General features: G+C 40.2%; 1 protein-coding gene across 2 annotated transcripts in view; it reads right to left on the minus strand.

Annotated features, from left to right (window-relative positions):
* Nucleotides 1-18,988, minus strand: part of LOC110311725 (sperm-associated antigen 6) — a 110,227-nt gene extending 91,239 nt beyond the window's left edge. For both annotated transcript variants that reach the window (XM_085832149.1, XM_021185223.3), the window contains exons 1-2: nucleotides 18,844-18,988; nucleotides 18,669-18,764 (exon numbers count right to left, since the gene is read on the minus strand). In XM_085832149.1, the coding sequence (XP_085688275.1) occupies nucleotides 18,669-18,764; nucleotides 18,844-18,868 (121 nt within the window). In that variant the 5' untranslated portion in view covers nucleotides 18,869-18,988. The remainder of the gene's footprint in view (nucleotides 1-18,668; nucleotides 18,765-18,843) is intronic.
* Nucleotides 18,989-19,772: the final 784 nt, after the last annotated feature.

A 19,772-nucleotide genomic window follows, 5' to 3' on the forward strand; every position in this document is an offset into this window, starting at 1 on the left:
ATTTTTTTTTCAATTTTGATTAGATATTTTCTTCATTTAAATTTCAAATGCTATCCCGAAAGTCCAGAATACCCTCCCCCCACCCTGCTCCCCTACCCACCCACTACCACTTCTTGGCCCTGGCGTTCCCTTGTACTGGGGCATATAATGTTTGCAAGACCAAGGGACCACCCTTCTCAATGATGGCTGGCTAGGCCATCTTCTACCACATATGCAGCTAGAGACAAGAGCTCTGGGGGTACTGGTTAGTTCATGTTGTTGTTCCTTCTATAGGGTTGCAGACACCTTCAGCTCCTTGGATACTTTCTCTAACTCCTCCATTGGGGGCCCTGTGTTCCATTCAATAGGTGATAATGAGCATCCACTTTTGTATTTGCCAGGCACTGTTATAGCCTCACAAGAGACAGCTATATCAGGGTACTTTCAGCAAAATCTAGCTGGCATATACAATAGTGTCTGCATTTGGTGGCTGATTATGGGATGGATCCCTGAGTGGGTCAGTCTCTGGATGGTCCATCCATCCTTTCGTCTCAGCTCCAAACTTTGACTCTGTAACTCATTACATGGGTATTTTGGTCCCTATTCTAAGAAGGAATGAAGTATCCCCATGTTGGTCTTCCTTCTTGATTTTCTTGTGTTTTGCAAATTGTATCTTGAGTGTTCTAAAGTTTCTGGGCTGATATCCATTTATCAGTGAGTGCATATCAAGTGTATTCTTTTGTGATTGGGTTACCTCACTCAGGATGATATACTCCAAATCCATTCTTTTGCCTAAGAATTTCATAAATTATTGTTTTTAATTGCTAAGTAGTACTCCATTCTGTAAATGTACCACATTTTCTGTATCCATTCCTCTGTTGAGGGACATCTGGGTTCTTTCCAGCTTCTGGCAATTATAAATAAGGCTGCTATGAACATAGTGAAGCATGTGTCTTTATTACGAGTTGGAACATCTTCTGGGTATATGCCCAGGAAAGGTATTACTGGATCTTCCAGTAATACTATGTCCAGTTTTCAGAGGAACTGCCAGACTGATTTCCAGAATGGTTGTACAAGCTTGCAATCCCACCAGCAATGGAAGAATGTTCGTCTTTCTCCACATCCTCGCCAGCATCTGCTGTCACCTGAATTTTTTATATTAGCCATTCTGATTGGTGTGAGGTGGAATCTCAGGATTGTTTTGATTTGCATTTCCCTGATGATTAAGGATGTTGAACATTTTTTTCAGGTGCTTCTCAGACATTTGGTATTCCTCACTTGAGAAATCTTTGTTTAGCAGTGTACCCCATTTTTAATGGGGTTATTTGAATTTCCAGCTTCTTGAACTCTTTGTATATATTAGATATTAGTCCCCTATCAGATTTAGGATTGGTTAAAAATCCTTTCCCACTCTGTTAGTTGCCTTTTTGTCTTATTGACAGTATATTTTGCCATACAGAAGCTTTGTAATTTTATGATGTCCCATTTGTCGTTTCTTGATCTTACAACACAAGCCATTACTGTTCTGTTAAGGATTTTTTCCCCTGTCCCCATATCTTCAAGGCTTTTCCCCACTTTCTCCTCTATAAAATTCAGTGTCTCTGGTTTTATGTGGAGTTCTTTGATCCACTCAGACTTGAGTTTTGTACAAGGAGATAAGAATGGATCAATTTGCATTCTTCTACATGATAACCTCCAGTTGTGCCAGCGCCATTTGTTGAAAATGCTTTTTTTCCACTAGATGGTTTTAGCTCCCTTGTCAAAGATCAAGTAACCATAGGTATGTGGGTTCATCTCTGGGTCTTCAATTATATTCCATTCACCTATCTGTCTGTTGCTGTACCAGTACCATGCAGTTTTTATCACAATTGCTCTGTAGTACAGCTTGAGGTCTGGCATAGTGATGCCACCAGAGGTTCTTTTATTGTTGAGAATAGGTTTTGGTATCCTAGGTTTTTTCTTATTCCAGATGAATTTGCAAATTGCCCTTTCTAACTCTGTGAAGAATTGAGTTGAAATTTTGATGGGGATTGAATTGAATCTGTAGATTGCTTTTGGCAAGATAGCCATTTTCACTATATTGATCCTGCCAATCCATGAGCCTGGGAGATCTTTCCATCTTCTGAGATCTTCTTTGATTTCTTCCTCCAGAGACCTGAAGTTCTTATCATACAGATCTTTCACTTCCTTAGTTAGAGTCACACCAATGTATTTTATATTATTTGTGATTATTGAGAAGGGTGTTGTCTCCCTAATTTTTTTCTCACCCTGTTTATCCTTTGTGTAGAGAGAGGCCACTGATTTGTTTGAGTTAATTTTATATCCAGCTACTACACTGAAGCTGTTTATCAGGTTTAGGAGTTCTCTGGTAGAATTTTTAGGGACACTTATATATACTATCATATCATCTGCAAATAGTGATATTTTGACTTCTTCCTTTCCAATTAATATCCCCTTGACCTCCTTTTGTTGTCGAATTGCTCTGGCTAGAACTTCAAGTACTATATTGAATGGGTAGGGAGAAAGTGGGCAGCCTTGTCTAGTCCCTGGTTTTAGTGGGATAGCATCGAGTTTCTCTCCATGTAGTTTAATGTTGGCTACTGGTTTGCTGCATATTACTTTTATTATGTTTAGGTATGAGCCTTGAATTCCTGGTCTTTCCATGACTTTTATCATGAAGGGGTGCTGGATTTTGTCAAATTCTTTCTCAGCATCTAACGAGATGATCATGTTGTTTTATTCTTTGAATTTGTTTATATACTGGATTATGTTGATGGATTTCCATATATTAAACCATCTCTGCATCCCTGGGATGAAGCCTACTTGATCATGATGGATGATTGTTTTGATGTGTTCCTGGATTCAGTTAGCGAGAATTTTATTGAGTATTTTTGCATTAATATTCATAAGGGAAATTGATCTGAAGTTCTCTTTCTTTGTTGGATCTTTATGTGGTTTAGGTATCAGAGTAATTGTAGCTTCATAGAATGAATTGAGTAGAGTACCTTCTGTTTCTATGTTGTGGAATTGATTGAAGAGAGTTGGAATTAGGTCTTCTTTGAAGGTCTGATAGAACTCTACACTAAACCCAATTGGTCCTAGGCTTTTTTTGGTTAGGAGACTATTAATGACTGTTTCTATTTCTTTAGGGGAAATGGGACTGTTTAGATTGTTAATCTGATCCTGATTTAACTTTGGTACCTGGTATCTATCTTTGAAATTGTCCATTTCATCCAGGTTTTCCATATGTTGCATATAGCCTTTTGTAGTAGGATCTGATGATGTTTTGGATTTCCTCAGGTTCTGTTGTTATGTCTCCTTTTTTCATTTCTGATTTTGTTAATGAGGATACTGTCCCTGTGCCCTCTAGTTAGTCTGCCTAAGGGTTTATCTATCTTCTTGATTTTCTCAAAGAACCAGCTCCTGGTTTGGTTGAATCTTTGAATAATTCTTTTGTTTCCACTTGGTTGATTTCAGCCCTGAGTTTGATTATTTCCTGCTGTCTACTCCTCTTGGGTGAATTTGCTTCCTTTTGTTCTAGAGCTTTTAGGTGTGCTGTCAAGCTGCTAGTGTATGCTCTGTCTAGTTTCTTTTTGGAGGCACTCAGAGCTACGAGTTTTCCTCTAAGGATTGCTTTCATTGTGTCCCATAAGTTTGGGTTTGTTGTGGCTTCATTTTCATTAAACTCCAAAAAGTCTTTAATTTCTTTATTTATTTCTTCCTTGACCATGTTATCATTGAGTAGAATGTTGTTCAGCTTCCACGTGAATTTTGGCTTTCTACTATTTATGTTATTGATATCAGCCTTAGTCTGTGGTGATCTGATAGGATTCATGGGATAATTTCAATATTTTGTATCTGTTTTGGCCTGTTTTGTGACCAATTATATAGTCAATTTTGGAGAAGGTGCCATGAGGTGCTGAGAAGGTATATCCTTTTGTTTTAGGATAAAATGTTCTGTAGATATCTGTTAAATCCATTTGTTTCATAACTTCAGTTAGTTTCAATGTGTCTCTGTTTAGTTTCTGTTTCCAGGATCTATCCTTTGGTAAGAGTGGGGTGTTGAAGTCTCCCACTATTATTGTGTGAGGTGCAATGTGTGCTTTGAGCTTTACTAAAGTTTCCTTAATGAATGTGGCTGCCCTTGCATTTGGAACATAGATATTCAAGATTGAGAGTTCATCTTGGTAGATTTTACCTTTGATGAATATGAAGTGCCCCTCCTTGTCTTTTTTGATAACTTTGGGTTGGAAGTTGTGATGGTTTGTATAATCTTGGCCCAGGAAGTGGTACCATTTGTAATTGTGGCCTTGTTGGAATAGGTGTGGACTTAAGATCGTCACCCTAGTTGCCTGGAAGTCAGTCTTCCACTAGCAGCCTTTGGATGAAGATGTAGAACTCTCAGCTCCTCCTGCACCATGCCTGCCTGGATGCTGCCATGCTCCCACCTTGATGATAATGGACTGAACCTCTGAACCTGTAAGGCAGCCCCAATTAAAAATTTTTTATAAGACTTGTCTCGGTCAGGGTGTCTGTCTGTTCATAGCAGTAAAACCCTAACTAAGACAAAAGGTGGTACCAGGAGTGGGGTATTGCTGTGATAGGCCTGACCATGCTTTTATTTGAAAGAATGTGGATTTTGGGACCTTGGATTTGGAAAGCAGTGGGATGCTTTAAATAGGGCTTAATGGGTCATCCTAGTAAGAATATGGAAGATTTTGTTGCTGAGAGTAATTTGAACTGTGTTTACTTGACCCAATAGATTTCAAAGGAGAAGAATTTCAGAATGTGGCATAAAGCCTGTTTTTGTGGTATTTTGGTGAAGAATGTGGCTACTTTTTGCCCTTGTCTGAAAAGTCTGCCTGAGGCCAAGGTGAAGAGACTCAGATTAATTTCATTGACAAAGAAAGTTTCAAAAAAGCCCAGCAGAGACTTTGTTCTCTGGTTAACTCTTATGAAGAGAAGTATGAACAAGCATAGCAAGCTTAGAAAGGAAAATATATAATATATATAGTATTAAAGGGGTACCAGGAAGTGAAATGGAGCAAAATCTTGTGTTCTAGGAGATAACAGATTAAGGGAGTGGGACCTTGGGGCAAGATCCTACCCAGTTAAATTTAGATCCAGGCATGGTGATACATACCTTTAATCTCAGGAGATAGGCATGCTGATCTCTGCGTTTAAGGTCAATCTACAGAGCAAGATCCAGAACAGCCAATCTTAGGTAGTGAATGAGTTGGAGAACAGAAAGCTGGTGATAATGTAATAGAACAAGGGTTCTGCAAGCAGAACTCTGCAGTTTCAGTCATGTGGCTCTGGCTTTAGAGTGAATAATAGAAGGGACTACTTGAACAATTAATGCTGGTTAGCTGGAGCTAAGAAATTAGCAATTATTAAGAAGAGACCAGCATCACTGAGTTGAAATCTTCTGGGAATTGTTTTCTGGGAACACAAAGAAGCTGTGTTCCAGAGATAGCCAAGGTTGTACCTCAGGCTGCAGCTGGACTTGGTAATGTGTAAGAGTCACCTAAGTGCTACTGGTTTTGAAGGCATGAAGGTGTCATGAAGAACAACTGAGGTTTGTGAGAGGTCATGGAAGGCCATTGGAGAAGGTGTAGCCTCAGCTGTAGTTGATGGCCCAGGACTGAAGGGGTCATGCGAAGAATTTGAGGCAAGGAACTATGAAGAGAGCCTATGAGAGGTTATTGGTGAAGCCTAGTTGGAGTGGAACACCCCAGTGTATTGGAGATGTCAGTACCATGGAATGATCACCAAGAACAGCAGCCATAGTGGAGTGAATCAACCTGAGCTTAGAGTGCTACAGAGGGCAGAGCTGGGGAAGTGATGCCAGCCCTTAGGAGGAGTCCAAAAGAGCAAGTAGAATCCCAGACACTGAAACAAGAAGCTGTTACCATTGAAATTGCCTTGGAGACTCAAATATGTTAAATATGCCAGAGCCATGGGATACATGCTGAGGAAAGCTGCTAACAGGGAGTGGAACCAGCCCAGAAGAAAGCAGTTTATTGCAGTCAACAATGATGAAAAATGAGTGGAGATCTGAAGACCGCTTTGACATCAGCCATGGAGATACAGAGTATGGAGTTTGCCCAGCTGGTTTCCTGTCTTGCTTTGGGGATTACAGTAAGTGATTGGATGAATCTCAGAAGATATCTTGAACTTTGGATTTTTAACGTTGTTGAGACTGCTATAGACTTATGAGGACTTTAAAAGTTGGACTAAATGCATTTTGCATTATGCTATGTTTAAGTATGGCCCTCCATAGACTCATGTGTTTGAACAAGTCTATGGGGGCCAGGGAGTGGAATGTAATGGCTTGTATATTCTTGGGAGAGGGAGTGGCACCATTTGGAGGTGTGGCCTTGTTGGAATAGGTGTGTCACTGTGGGTGTGAGCTTAAGATCCTCAGCCTAGTTGCCTGGAAGTCAGTCTTCCACTAGTAGCCTTTGGATGAAGACGTAGAACTTTCAGCTCTGCCTGTGGTATGCTTGCCTGGATGCTGCCATCCATGCTCCCACCTTGATGATAATGGAATGAACCTCTGAACCTGTAAGCCAGCCCCAATTAAATGTTGGTTTTTTTATAAGACTTGCTTTCTTCATGGTGTCTGTTCACAGCAGTAAAACCCTAACTAAGACAGAAGTCGATTTTATTCAATATTAGAATGGCTACTCCAGCTTGGTTCTTTAGACCATTTGCTTGGAAATTGTTTTTCAGCCTATTACTCTGAAGTAGTGTCTGTCTTTTTTCCCTAAGGTGGGTTTCCTGTAAGCAGCAAAAAGTTGGGTCCTGTTTATGTAGCCAGGCTGTTAGTCTATGTCTTTTTATTGGGGAATTGAGTCCATTGATATTAAGAGATATTAAGTGATTGTGCTTCCTGTTATTTTTGTTCTTAGAGTTGGGATTCTGTTCTTGCAGATGTCTTCTTTTGGGTTTGTTGAAGAATTACTTTCTTGCTTTTTCTTGAGTGTAATTTCCCTCCTTGTGTTGGTGTTTTCTCTTTATTATCCTTTGAAGGGTGAATTCATGGAAAGATATTGTGTGAATTTGGTTTTGTCATGGAATACTTTGGTTTCTCCATCTATGGTAATTGAGAGTTTTGCTGGGTATAGTAGCCTGGGCTGGCATTTGTGTTCTCTTTGGGTCTGTATAATATCTGTCCAGGATCTTCTGGCTTTCAAAGTCTCTGGTGAGAAGTCTACTGTAATTCTAATAGGTCTGCCTTTATATGTTACTTGACCTTTTTCCATTACTGCTTTTAATATTCTATCTTTATTTAGTGCATTTGTTGCTCTGATTATTATGTGTTGGGAGGAATTTCTTTTCTGGTCCAGTCTATTTGGAGTTCTGTAGGCTTCTTGTATGTTCATGGGCATCTCTTTCTTTAGGTTTGGGAAGTTTTCTTCTATAATTTTGTTGAAGATATTTGCTGGCCCTTTAAGTTGAAAATCTTCATTCTCATCTACTCATATTATCCATAGGTTTGCTCTTCTCATTGTGTCATGGACTTCCTGGATGTTTTGAGTTAGGATCTTTCTGCATTTTGCATTTTCTTTGATTGTTGTGTCCATGTTCTCTATGGAATCTTCTGCATCTGAGATTCTCTCTTCCATCTCTTATATTCTGTTGCTGATGCTCGTATCTATGGTTCCTGATTTCTTTCCTAGGGTTTCTATCTCCTGAGTTGTCTCCCTTTGGGTTTTCTTTATTGTGTCTACTTCCCTTTTTAGGTCTTGGATGGTTTTGTTCAATTGCATCACCTGTTTGGTTGTGTTTTCCTGTAATTCTTTAAGGGATTTTTGTGTTTCCTCTTTAAGGTCTTCTACCTGTTTAGCAGTGTTTTCCTGTAATTCTTTAAGAACTTCTACCTATTTAGCAGTGTTCTCCTATATTTCTTTCAGTGAGTTATTAATGCCCTTCTTAAAATCCTCTACCAGCATCATGAGATATGATTTTAAATCTGAATCTTGCTTTTCGGGTGTGTTGGGGAATCCAGGACTCACTGTGCTGGGCATACTGGGTTCTGATGATGCTGAGTGGTCTTGGTTTCTGTTAGTAAGATTCTTACATTTGCCTTTCACCATCTGGTAATCTCTGGTGTTAGATGTTCTAGCTGTCTCTGGCTGGAGCTTGTTCCTCTTGTGATTCTTTAGCCTCTGTCAGCACTCCTGAGAGTCCAACTTTCTCCTAAGTCCCAGTGGTCAGAGCACTCTCTGCAGGCAAGCTCTCCTCTTCCAGGGAAGGTGCACAGAAGTCTGGAGCTCAGATCCACCTCCTGAGTCCTGGGGTCAGAGCCCTCCCTGGAGGCTGACTCTCCTCTTGTGGGGAAGGTGCCCAGGAGTCTGGGTCTCAGCTCTGCTTTGTGGCTGAGGATGAAGGCTGGAAGGGACCCTGTCCAAGAAGCTCTGTTGCTTCTGCTGCACATGTGCTCTCCTGCGTAGACTTGGTCCCAAGATCCTGGGTGTGCTAGGGCCTGCCGAGTTTGCACCCAAGGTGGCGCAGGACTGGCACCAAACAGAACAAACCCCAGCCACTGATCAGGCAGGTTACCTTTGTCCCTGTTCCTGCTGGCACAAGAGCCTCTGGGTTTTTGGGAACAGATGTTGTGTTCCACTCACCAGTGATCTCAAGGTCCTCAGTGTGCTAGGGTACCTACAGCATAGAGAGTCCTCTGAGAACCTTGGGACCCTCCGCCGAAGTTGCACCCAAGATCAATATTTTTCAATTTTAAAGATTTGTTTTATGGTCTATTTTTGAAAAGCTCTCATGTGCTACTGAGTGCCTCGTGTGTTCTTTGGTGTTTGTGGATATCTGTTGCTGGGCGGTGGTGGCACACGCCTTTAATCCCAGCACTTGGGAGGTAGAGGCAGGCAGATTTCTGAGTTAGAGGCCAGGCCAGTCTACAAAGTGAGTTCCAGTACAGCCACAACTGTACAGAGAAACCCTGTCTCAAAAAGCCAAAAAAAAAAAAAAAAAGAAAGAAAGAAAGAAAGAAAGAAAGAAAGAAAGAAAGAAAGAAAGAAAGAAAAAGGAAAAGAAAAAATAGATATCTGTTAAGACAATTTGATGTACAATGTCAAGTATGTCAAGTAATTCTGAGGTGTTTTGTTTTGTTTTGCTTTTGTCCAGATGACCTGTCCATTGGTGAAAGTGGCATATTGAAAGCATCTACTATTAATAGATTGATGTTAATCTGTTACTTTAAATCAGTAGTGCACTTTATTTATTAAATTGGGGGCATATATGTTTAGGATATTAATGTTTGGCTTGTTAACTTTGATTGGAATGAAGTGACCTTCCTTATCTCTTCTGATTAGTTTGTTTGAAGTCTATTTTGTCAGAAGAGTGATGCCTGCTTACTTCCTGATCCCTTCTGATTGGGGCACTTTTGTCTATCTTTTTACTCCAAGAGTGTTTATTTCTAAAGCTAAAATGTCTTCCTTGTAGGCAGCAGATAGATGGATTTTGTTTCTTGATCTCTTCAGTCTGCATCTGTGAGAACTGAGAGCATTGTTATTTAAAGGTACTATTGAAATATATGTACTAATTATTGTCAATGTGTTGTTGATTTTTGTGTTGTTCTCCATGTTACTTTGCATTTTAATAATTATGGCTTCATGTTTCTTTCAGTGATCTCTTCTATGCTCACTTCTCTCTTCAACCTGAAATAATGCTGCTTGTGTTTTCTTTAGGTTTGATTTGTTAGACATAAGCCTTTTCAGCTGTTTATATCATAGAGATATACTTACTCCTTCAACCATGACAGGCAGCTTTGGGGGAGTATATTAGTCTAGAATGACCATCATAGTCTTTTAGGACTGAGGATACATTGCTCTAGGCTCTTCTTTCAAATTTTCTGTTAAGAAATCAGGTGGGATCTCATAGGTTTTCTTTTGTATGTGACTTGTGTTTTTCTCTTGCAACTTTCAATACACTTTCTTTGTTATGTGTGCTTAGTTTTTAACTATGGTATGCAGTAGGGATTTTTCTGGTCTTGTCTAGTTGATGTTCTCTATGCTTCTTATAGATGTATGGGTGTGTCTTTCCTAAATTTGAGGAAGTTTTCTTCTATGATCTTGTTAAAGTTTTGGTCTATTCCATTAGCTCAAGATTCTTCTCCCTTATCTATGCCTATAATTCAAAGATTTGTTGTGTTGTTGTTGCTGTTGTTTGGGTTTTTTGTTTTGTTTATCATGGTGTCCCACATTTCTTATATGTTACTTTCTGGTATTTTTGATTTTTTTTTTATACTGCTTACTTATTTTGTTCAGATCCCCTACTTTATCTTTAAGTCCTGATATTCTTTCTTATGCTTGATCTATGTAACTGTAAGGCTTTCCTTTGCATTTTCTAGTTGAGTTGTAGTGTTTTCTAATTCCATATGTATTTCAATTTGCATTCTCTCCAGTATTTTTATCTCCTTATTGAAATCTATTCTGAAGTCCTGGGTTATCTTTGTTATTTCTATCAGCCTCCTGTTTTTGTATTTCCTTGAGCATCACTCAGGCATTTATTCTCCTTAATTTTCCTCTTTGATTTCATTGAGCTGTTTCTTTGTGTCTCCTTTAAACTCTTTAAATTCTTTGATGAAGTTTATGATTGTTCTTTTAGATTCCATGTCCTGGGGCTAACTCTCATGGGCAATCAATTCTACAGGACAGGTAGGTTTTGCAGAGAAGAGAAAGGCTTTCATAGTGTTGGTATTTTTGCAAAGAGATCTGGGAATATGGACTTCTTTCATTGGTTCAGATTCAGTGATAGATCCAAGCTGGAAAATAAGATAGGATGTGAGGGCATTTTGGCCTACAGTCTGGAAATGACTTGCGAAGAATAAAGCCACGTGCCAGACGTTACTGGACTGGTACACAGAATTGCTTCCTGGCCCAAGCCTAGAGTGTGGGGCTGATAACGATGAATGGAAAGTTGTGAAATGGTGTAGGAGAGTCCTGTGTACTGAAGAATAATGTAGGATTGCTACTGGGCCAATAACCTGTAGTGAAACATATAGACCTTTGGAGAAAACTTACTACTACTATTCTGCTAAATACACATAATATTAAACCAACTCCTAATGGTTTATCATTATATTCATAGACTAAGGCAACTCTCAAAGCTCATCAGATAATCTAGTAACCAATACAGTAGATAGTGACAAACACATATCTACAAATGGTCAAGGTGAAGGAAAATTAGGGACTAAGAGTGTTAATGCCTAAATAGAGCATCCCTTTTCCAGAGGCTCAGGGATCACTGAAGGGAAGGGAGCAGAAAGATCATAAAAGCCAGAGGTGCACAGCTACAAGGAAGCAGTCTTCTCTTGACACAGAAGAGCAGTTACCTATATGAACTCACAGCAATTGTGACAGCATGCATAAGACCTGTTTCAGACCAAAATAGACCAAGTCCCAGCATGGAAAGGAGTATTGGGCATATAGTTCCACCAAGGAGCTATTCACAATTTTTACCTGCTGAGGAAGTAAGGGTACGTTTTCTCAAAGAGTGTAGACCCAGATAAGTATTCAACATTCCAATGGAAGGCTACAAATCCAAGAATTAGTCTTTATGCAGGGGGTAGGACACAACATTTGGTGGGAAACACAATCCAGGCTTCACCGTCACAGCTTCACAAATGGCCTCTCCAGACCTCTATCTAGGACCTCTCCTTCCACACTCCTAGCCTCAACAGCTTTCCTTAGCAACAAAAGTAGATTCCACAAACCCTTGGTTCCTAAACCTTTTTTTAACCAAAAGGCTGATGCTGCCAAATCCTTTGCCTGCTTTGGATAGAAACTTGCCCTCTTTGAATGGCATTTATATCAGCTTTTCTTTGTGGGTGCTCTTTGGGAACAGATCATTCCTCATTTCTTAGGCCTGTGCTTTTCACTAGTTGCAGGATTAGCTGGGTGAGGTCTCACCCTGAGGGCACCACTGCCTTTATTCCATCATTCTTTATCTCTTTCAGCACAAGTCTTGGCTCTAACATCAAATTTCTCTGTGGTCCTTCTCTTCTCAGACTACATTTTTTTTCATTTCTTTCTGCTTACTCGCTCTTTTTCATTGTATATCTTTATAAAACTGATCAATAATAATCACATGATGGAATCAATATCAGGCTGTCTTGAGAAATCCTCTGCCAAGAGAATTAGTCCAAAACTCTTCAATTTAACCTCTAGGCAGATTCTTAGGTCAAGAGAAAAAACAGCCACACTCTTTGAATGGTCCCTAACCTAGTTACTAATATTTTTCCCCTCTGAAACTTCTTGGTTTGTGCCTACAGAGTCCACATTGTTCTCAGCACTGCTCTCTTCAAAGATCCAACTAGGATGGCCCAATAAGTCTCATTTACAGAGCCATCAACTGTTTTGGTTTTTTGGATTTTTTGGGTTTCTTTTTTTGTTTGTTTGTTTTTTGTTTTTTGTTTTTGTCAAAGTCTCCCACATTCCTCCAAAAACAGCTAGTCAAGCCTGCCACAGCAATTGCCAATTCTTTAAAGTTGTCCTCTGATCTCCACATGAATGCTGTAGCACACTCACACTGTGGCATATGCACACCTGAATTCACACACACACCACTGCATAAATATACCCACATCCCCACATCATAATTACCATAAGTTAAGACCTTTTAAGTAAAGTGGTCAATGCCATGTCAACATTGGGTCAATACCCACCTATATATGTTCACGCACATGCACCCACACATACAAACAAACATGCAGACCTTACAACACACATGTGCTAAGTAAATAACAGTGTATGAGTCAGGACTCTAGAGGAACAGAACCAATAGAATGGATGTGTAATATAATGGATATATTAGGTTGGTTTATATGCTAGGGGCTTTGATGTACAATAACGGTTGTCTACATGCCTGAGAATCTGAGAATCCAATAGCTACCCAATATAAGAACCTAGATCTCTCAGCAGTCCCAATCTTCTGCTGAAGACCTAGAAGATTCTGGAAGAGTCATTGGCCTCCAGTTCATGTTAGAAGTCTGAAGAAATTGGGCTCTGAAATCAGAAAAGCTAACACCAGCACCAGCAGCACCAGCAGCAGAATCCAGCAGGAGTAAATGCAACCAAGCGAGAGCACTGTCTTCTCCTGGATTCTCACATCTAAAGAGTACACTAGAGGGTACCTACCACCCATTGCAAGGGACCCTCTCCCATCAGTTAATCTTTCCTGAAAATGTCCTCAAAGACACACCAAAAGGCTTCATAGACTACAGAAGCAACCAGGTTGACAAGATTAACCATCGCACAACATCTCCCTTTGTTGCCTAGGCTTACCTTGAATCAACATTCCTGCTCCAGTCTCCTCTAAAAAGCCTGGACTATAGGAAGACACCACTAAAATAGACGTAATTTACATTGTCCTGTCTTAGAAAAATTGTTCATTTGCCCATTTTTGAATTGGACAATTTTTGTTGAGTTGCAGTGATTCTTTGCATTTTAACTATATTAATCTTTTATGAGTTTCTGTTTCATGTATTTTCTGACTGAGTAAAGTAAGACAATTAATTCAAAAATCTGTCTGAGGTTAGGATATTTCATCTACTCTAAAAGATTTGAGATAGTTTATATGTATATATGTTAGAGACAATTTAGTTTTATATTTATATATTTTATATATTTATATTTATATTTATATGTATTTTTATATATTTATATTTACACACATATATTTAGAATATAATATAATTATATGTTTATATTATATTTAATTATATTGTCCTACTATTTAATTATTTATATATTAATGTTTAATTGATAAAATATAACTATATTATATTATAATTAAATTGATTATAATATAATTATATATGTAATTATGTAATAACAATTATATATGTGTGTATATATATGTGTGTGTGTATATGTGTGTGTGTATATATATATATGTATATATATATATACATATACATATACATATATATATATATATATATATATATATATATATATGGACATGCTTAACCTAACAGAGGTCCTGGTTTCAATCTTCAGCATACATAAAATTTATATATATAAAATTTTTATGTATACATAAAACAAATATATATATTATATATATGACATATATATGACAACAAATACTCATGTGTTGGAGGAGCACTGATAATTGTATCAGAAATACAGGCTGGATTTCCGCTGCAATTAAGATCTGAAATGAGTTTCATGGCAGCAAAGAAAAGGTGAATATAAATTTTATGAAATAAGATAAAGCAGGATTTTTTTTACTAAAATTCCATACCTAGCAGCTAGCTTTACAGAAAACTTTCAATAAATGCTTAAAGAATAAACAAGCAGCATTTCTTGCTTTATTTGTGACATAATAACCGAACTCTTTACTGATAGATTTAAAGAAGCTATGGGAAAACCTAGTTTTTAAAATGTTTTCAGCTTTAAAAAAAAAATGTATATTGAACACACAGGTGATACACACAGGCAATGCATACAGGTAATCAATGTTCAAAGTCATCCTCAGCTGCAAAGGGAGGTCAGTACAATAGAGGAAGAGGAAGGATAAATAACTAAGGATGCTTTAAAAGACACAGGGAATCACTGTTTTATATTTACCTAAATCTATATATAATACTTACAACTGTATGTATATAATATGAAGAAGTTATATCACTTGTAGCAATAATACTCCCATTAAGAGCTGTAGACTAATTAAGAAAAACTCCAGTACAGACATGGAGAAATCTTTCAAGGTGTTGGTTAGATTCAATCCTCAGTACACATAACAAACAATATAGGCTATTGCTATTGTCCTTGGTGGCCTTCCAGGAGTTGAAGTTAATTACCCATTACTGAAGGTAACGTGCACTTTGGACACAGAGCTCGAGGATGTAAGCTGGAACTGACCGGACAGTCTCCTCTATGAGGGAATACCTGAGGGTTTTATGCAAACTGCTAGAGGAGGAAAGCATTCAACAATCTGAGCCAACTGTAATGTTAATGAGTCACAACAATGGCCAGCACAGCAAGGTATTTCTAAAGGTACAGTGGAGGCACTCACATCTTGACAGTAACAACGTAACCAATTGAACTAATTGAACTCAAAGCCCACTTAACAGGAATGAACTTGTACTGTAAATCTTGACAACTACCCAGGACTAGTGAGGTCATGGGTCTTAGAAGAGAACCTACCACCTCCACATTCCTAAATCGGTTAATCCCTAACTACATTCTAAAATTTTATTCTAATATCCACAGGTAAGTGTAAATCGCATCCCCCATCAAAGAAGCTTTTTGTTTGGTTGGTTAGAGGATTTTCTGTTTTTGTTTTCAGTAGATGTCCATTACAGAAAGCCACTGCTGCCAAAATGCAGACAACAATTGACCATGGGTGCCCAGCCCCAGCTGATGCACCTACAGGACAACTCCTACAGCCTAGAGCTCAGGAGGCATTCTCGAGGAGTGGTGGGGAGACTGTAAAAGGCAGAGGATGAGGAGGTTTGCGGTGAGATGCTGCCTTCTGGCTATGACAGGAAAGCTACATTCATGGAATCTCAACATGGTTGCCTAAACAAGACTTGAACAATTCAACTACAATAGACAGAAGACCAGGAAAAATCTCTTGGAATCCCTCCCTTTCCTAGATGAAAGCTACAAGCAATTACCAACTGTTAAGAGAGAATGAACTAGTCTTCCAGAGGGATGAGTCCCTGGAGTGGTCACCCAGTACCATCAGCCCCAGAAACAAAGGCGTGCAGCCAGTACTGAAGGGACTCATCAGACTGCATTCAGGGTTTATTCATTCATATGTATATGTAACAAGGAGGAGGAGGCCATGAATTTAGAAGGCAGGAGAAACAAAAATGGGAAGAGATCATGGGAGGAAAATGATGTAATGAAAATGTAAAATTCACTAATAAACCAGGCATTTGTACTATGGAAACTTGAGGATTGTGAGAATAAATTTTAAAAAAAAGAGAGAGAAAAAAGAAAATTCATTTACATAAAATATCTGCAAAAAACTTTATTTTATTTGTAACTGTGTGTCTGTATGTCTGTGTCAGTGTGTCTCTGTGTGTATGTATGTGTGTGTGTGTATCTGTGTGTGTATCTATGTGTGTGTCTGTGTCAGTGTGTATCTGTGTATCTGTGTGTGTGTCTGACTGTGTCAGTGTGTATCTGTGTGTGTATCTGTGTGTGTGTCTTACTGTGTCAGTGTGTATCTGTGTGTGTGTGTGTCTGATTATGTCAGTGTATGTGTGTGGTGTGTGTGTGTGTGTGTGTGTGTGTGTGTGTGTGTGTGTGTGTACATGAGTGCATGGAGACTAGAGGCATTGGATCTCCTGGAGCTGGAGTTACAGATTGTGTGCACTTTGGCCTTGGTGCTGGGAACCAAACTCAGATCCTCAGGAGAAACAGTATAATCTCTCTTTTTTTTTTTTTTTTTTTTGTTTTTCGAGACAGGGTTTCTCTGTGTATCCCTGGCTGTCTGGAATTCACTCTGTAGACCAGGCTGGCCTCAAACTCAGAAATCCGCCTGCATCTGCCTCTCAAGTGCTGGGATTAAAGGTGTGCACCACCACTGCCCAGCCAGTATAATCTCTTAATGGCTGAGGCATCTCTCCAGCCCCAAAACAACCAATTCTTTAATGACATCTTAGAAATTGGTACTGGTTTAATGGCTGCTAGGGTGGAGTACAGAAGGAGGTGGGCATGATCCTGTATACTGACCTAAGTATAGTTTACCCTGAGTATCATGATGGTGAGCACACAGGAGATGACAGCGCACAGAGTGAATACACACAAGACAATACAACTGGGGAAACATGAATGGAATTAATCAGTTTCTGTCAATATTGGCATCATAACTGTACTAACAATAAACTTTTGAACACTCGGGAGGCAGAGGCAGGCGGATTTCTGAGTTCGAGGCCAGCCTGGTGTACAAAGTGAGTTCCAGGACAGCCAGGGCTATACAGAGAAACCCTGTCTTGAAAAAACAAAAATAAAACAAACAAACAACAAAAAAAAAACAAACTTTTGAAATACATCACTAGGGAATTAAATGGGCAAAGGGCACATGAATCTATACTTATCTCAATTTTTTAAGCTAAAGATAAACAGGATACTAATATAGATTTTAAAAATCCTATTCTAAAAGCTTCCCTTACACCTCTACAGAGTCGTGGGAACCAAAGGGGTCAAGGTCTCAGAACACACCCCACAGAATCTAGTAAGCAGGGCTCATAGGGGCTCACAGGGACTGAAGAGACAATCACAGACCCTATATGGGTCTATGCTAGGTCCTTTGCACATACTAGTGTTCTTGGTGTAGCTTGGTGTTCTTGTGGGATTCCTAATAATTCGGGGAGGAGGTAGGGCCTCTGACTCTTAGGACATTTTCTTCCTGGGTTGCCTGCCCAGGCTTGGTCTGAGGGTCTGTGTCCAGCCTCATTGTAACTCCTTATCCAACTCAGTTGGCATCCCTGGGAGACCTGATTTTTTTTTCTTTTTAAGGGAAACAGGAGGAATGGATATAGGGGAGAGGGAAGAGAAGAGACTGGAAGGAATAGAGGGAGAGGGAACTTTGGTCAGGATATAAATATTTGAGAAAAGAATAAAAAAATTTTAAAAATAAAGAAAATATCCGAGAATAAACACCAAAATCCAAAGGACAAAACAAAGGACCAAAAAGGTACAGGGTGTTTAAGTTAGTTTTAAAGATATCCTATAATATGCCTGGTGGTGGTGGTGCACACCTTTGATCCTAGCTGTCACAGGAGGCAGAGGCAGGAGAATGTCTGTGAGTTCCAGGTCAGCCTGGTCTACAGAGTGAATTCCAGGACAGTCAAGGCTACACAGAGAAACACTGTCTCCAGGAAGGAAGGAAGGAAGGAAGGAAGGAAGGAAGGAAGGAAGGAAGGAAGGAAGGAAGGAAGGGAGGGAGGGAGGGAGGGAGGGAGGGAGGGAGGGAGGGAGAGAGAGAGAAGAAAAGAAACAAAAATATCCAATAAACTAAAGGTTTCTTAAGAAAAAATAGTGATAGCAATCTCATAGTTCAATTAGTAGCTCATGCTTGATCTGGGCAAATGAAACTCTCCTTCCTCCCTCCTCCCTCCTCCTCTTCTTACTGACATACCTGGCAGAGACCAGGACCTCTCTCTCTCTCTCTCTCTCTCTCTCTCTCTCTCTCTCTCTCTCTCTCTCTCTCTCTCTCTCTCTCTCTCTCTCTCTCTGGGAGAATAAGATCTATGCTAAACAACTTCCAGGAAATTCATACTGCTTTGAATGAACCTGACAACCTGCCACCCCCACCCCCACTCTCACCCCACCCACCCCCGCTAAGGGGACTGGAGATTGTACAGGAGGAACTTGGAGGCGGCTCCTTTGACTCACCAGGCACACACACACACAAACAACAAAACAAAACAAAACAAAACAAAACAAAACAAACGAACAATACCTCTGCAGGTAAGAAACCCAAGAGGACAGCAGCTAATGGTTACAGGTACAGCTGATGGGAGTCAGGGGATGGAAGAGGTCAGGGCCTGAGGGATACAATAGGGTAGCCAGGACCTGAGGGATAGGAGAATAGGGTAGGGTGGCAGGTAGCGGGGAGGGGTGCATGGAAAATTAGGGACAGTGAGGTTAGTGGCTATCAGAGCCAGCAGCTGAGACAGGCAGACAACGCGTGGGGTGCAGACTTACCTGCATTCTGCAGCGTTTCGATGTTTTGGGGTCTTGTCGCCAGCTCTGCCACCATCTGCACGAACTGCGTCCGGGCTTTTTGGTACTGCTCGAACACTGAGAAGACAGACCCGGTGGAGGTGCCCTGTGGCCCGAGACGCCAACCCTCCCGAGTGCCCGCCGGCCTCTGCCATACCTTGCAGCACCTGTCGCTGGCTCATGGCGCCGCACCTGCTTCTCCAGGTGCAGGTAGGTGGTGGGCAGCTACCAGGACCTCCTCCACCGTTGGGCCGGTACTGGGATCCGTTCCTCTGTGTACGCGTCTCCAGGGCAACCGACAACAACCGGATGCAACCACCAGCAAAGGTCGTGATGTCACGGCCAGAGTGGGGAAGGCTGTTACACGCTACCAACCGCTTGCCGGTTGTTGCACCCGCCTGGGGTGGGGAGGGTGTCTCTTGGGCGCAGGACTGTCAGGAGACAAGGTCCTTTACACACCAACCCACCCAGAGTGGCTGGTGTGGCGCCTACAGGTTGCGGGCACCACATACAGTCAAGAACAACCAAGCTTGTAACCACCGAATAATCTGGTTGGTAACAGTATTGTCAAAGGAACCTTAACACAGTGTTTTGTTTCTGGTGTATCCCTGGTACACAAGACATTTTTGGTTTCCGGATCTCCGAAAACTCACAACAACCTTATAGTTACTTAATTGCACTTAAGACAGCGACTAAGCAGTCTGAAATATTCAGTAGGAAAAGCAGAAGAACAAATAATGTAATTAATATCCTATGGTCCAGAATTACTCTTTTTTATTTATTTATTTATTTATTTTCATGTATGTAAGTACACTGTAGCTGTCTTCAGACACACCAGAAGAGGACACTGAATCCCATTACAGATGGTTGTGCGCACCATGTGGTTGCTGGGAATTGAACTCAGGACCTCTGGAAGAGCAGTCAGCCAACACTCTAGCCCCAAGGGTTACAATTAATAACAAGTTTGTGACCTGCATCTCTTTGGCTATTTGGTTTTAAAGTCAAGCTTCATTTTGTGGCTGAGTGACATTTCCAAAACAGGATGGGGATTATATCTTGAATGCAGAGAAACCCAGTTTTCTTTTT

Source organism: Mus caroli, unplaced genomic scaffold (assembly GCF_978045245.1).
Source record: "Mus caroli unplaced genomic scaffold, Mus_caroli_1 scaffold_17, whole genome shotgun sequence".
Classification (NCBI taxonomy): domain Eukaryota; kingdom Metazoa; phylum Chordata; class Mammalia; order Rodentia; family Muridae; genus Mus; species Mus caroli.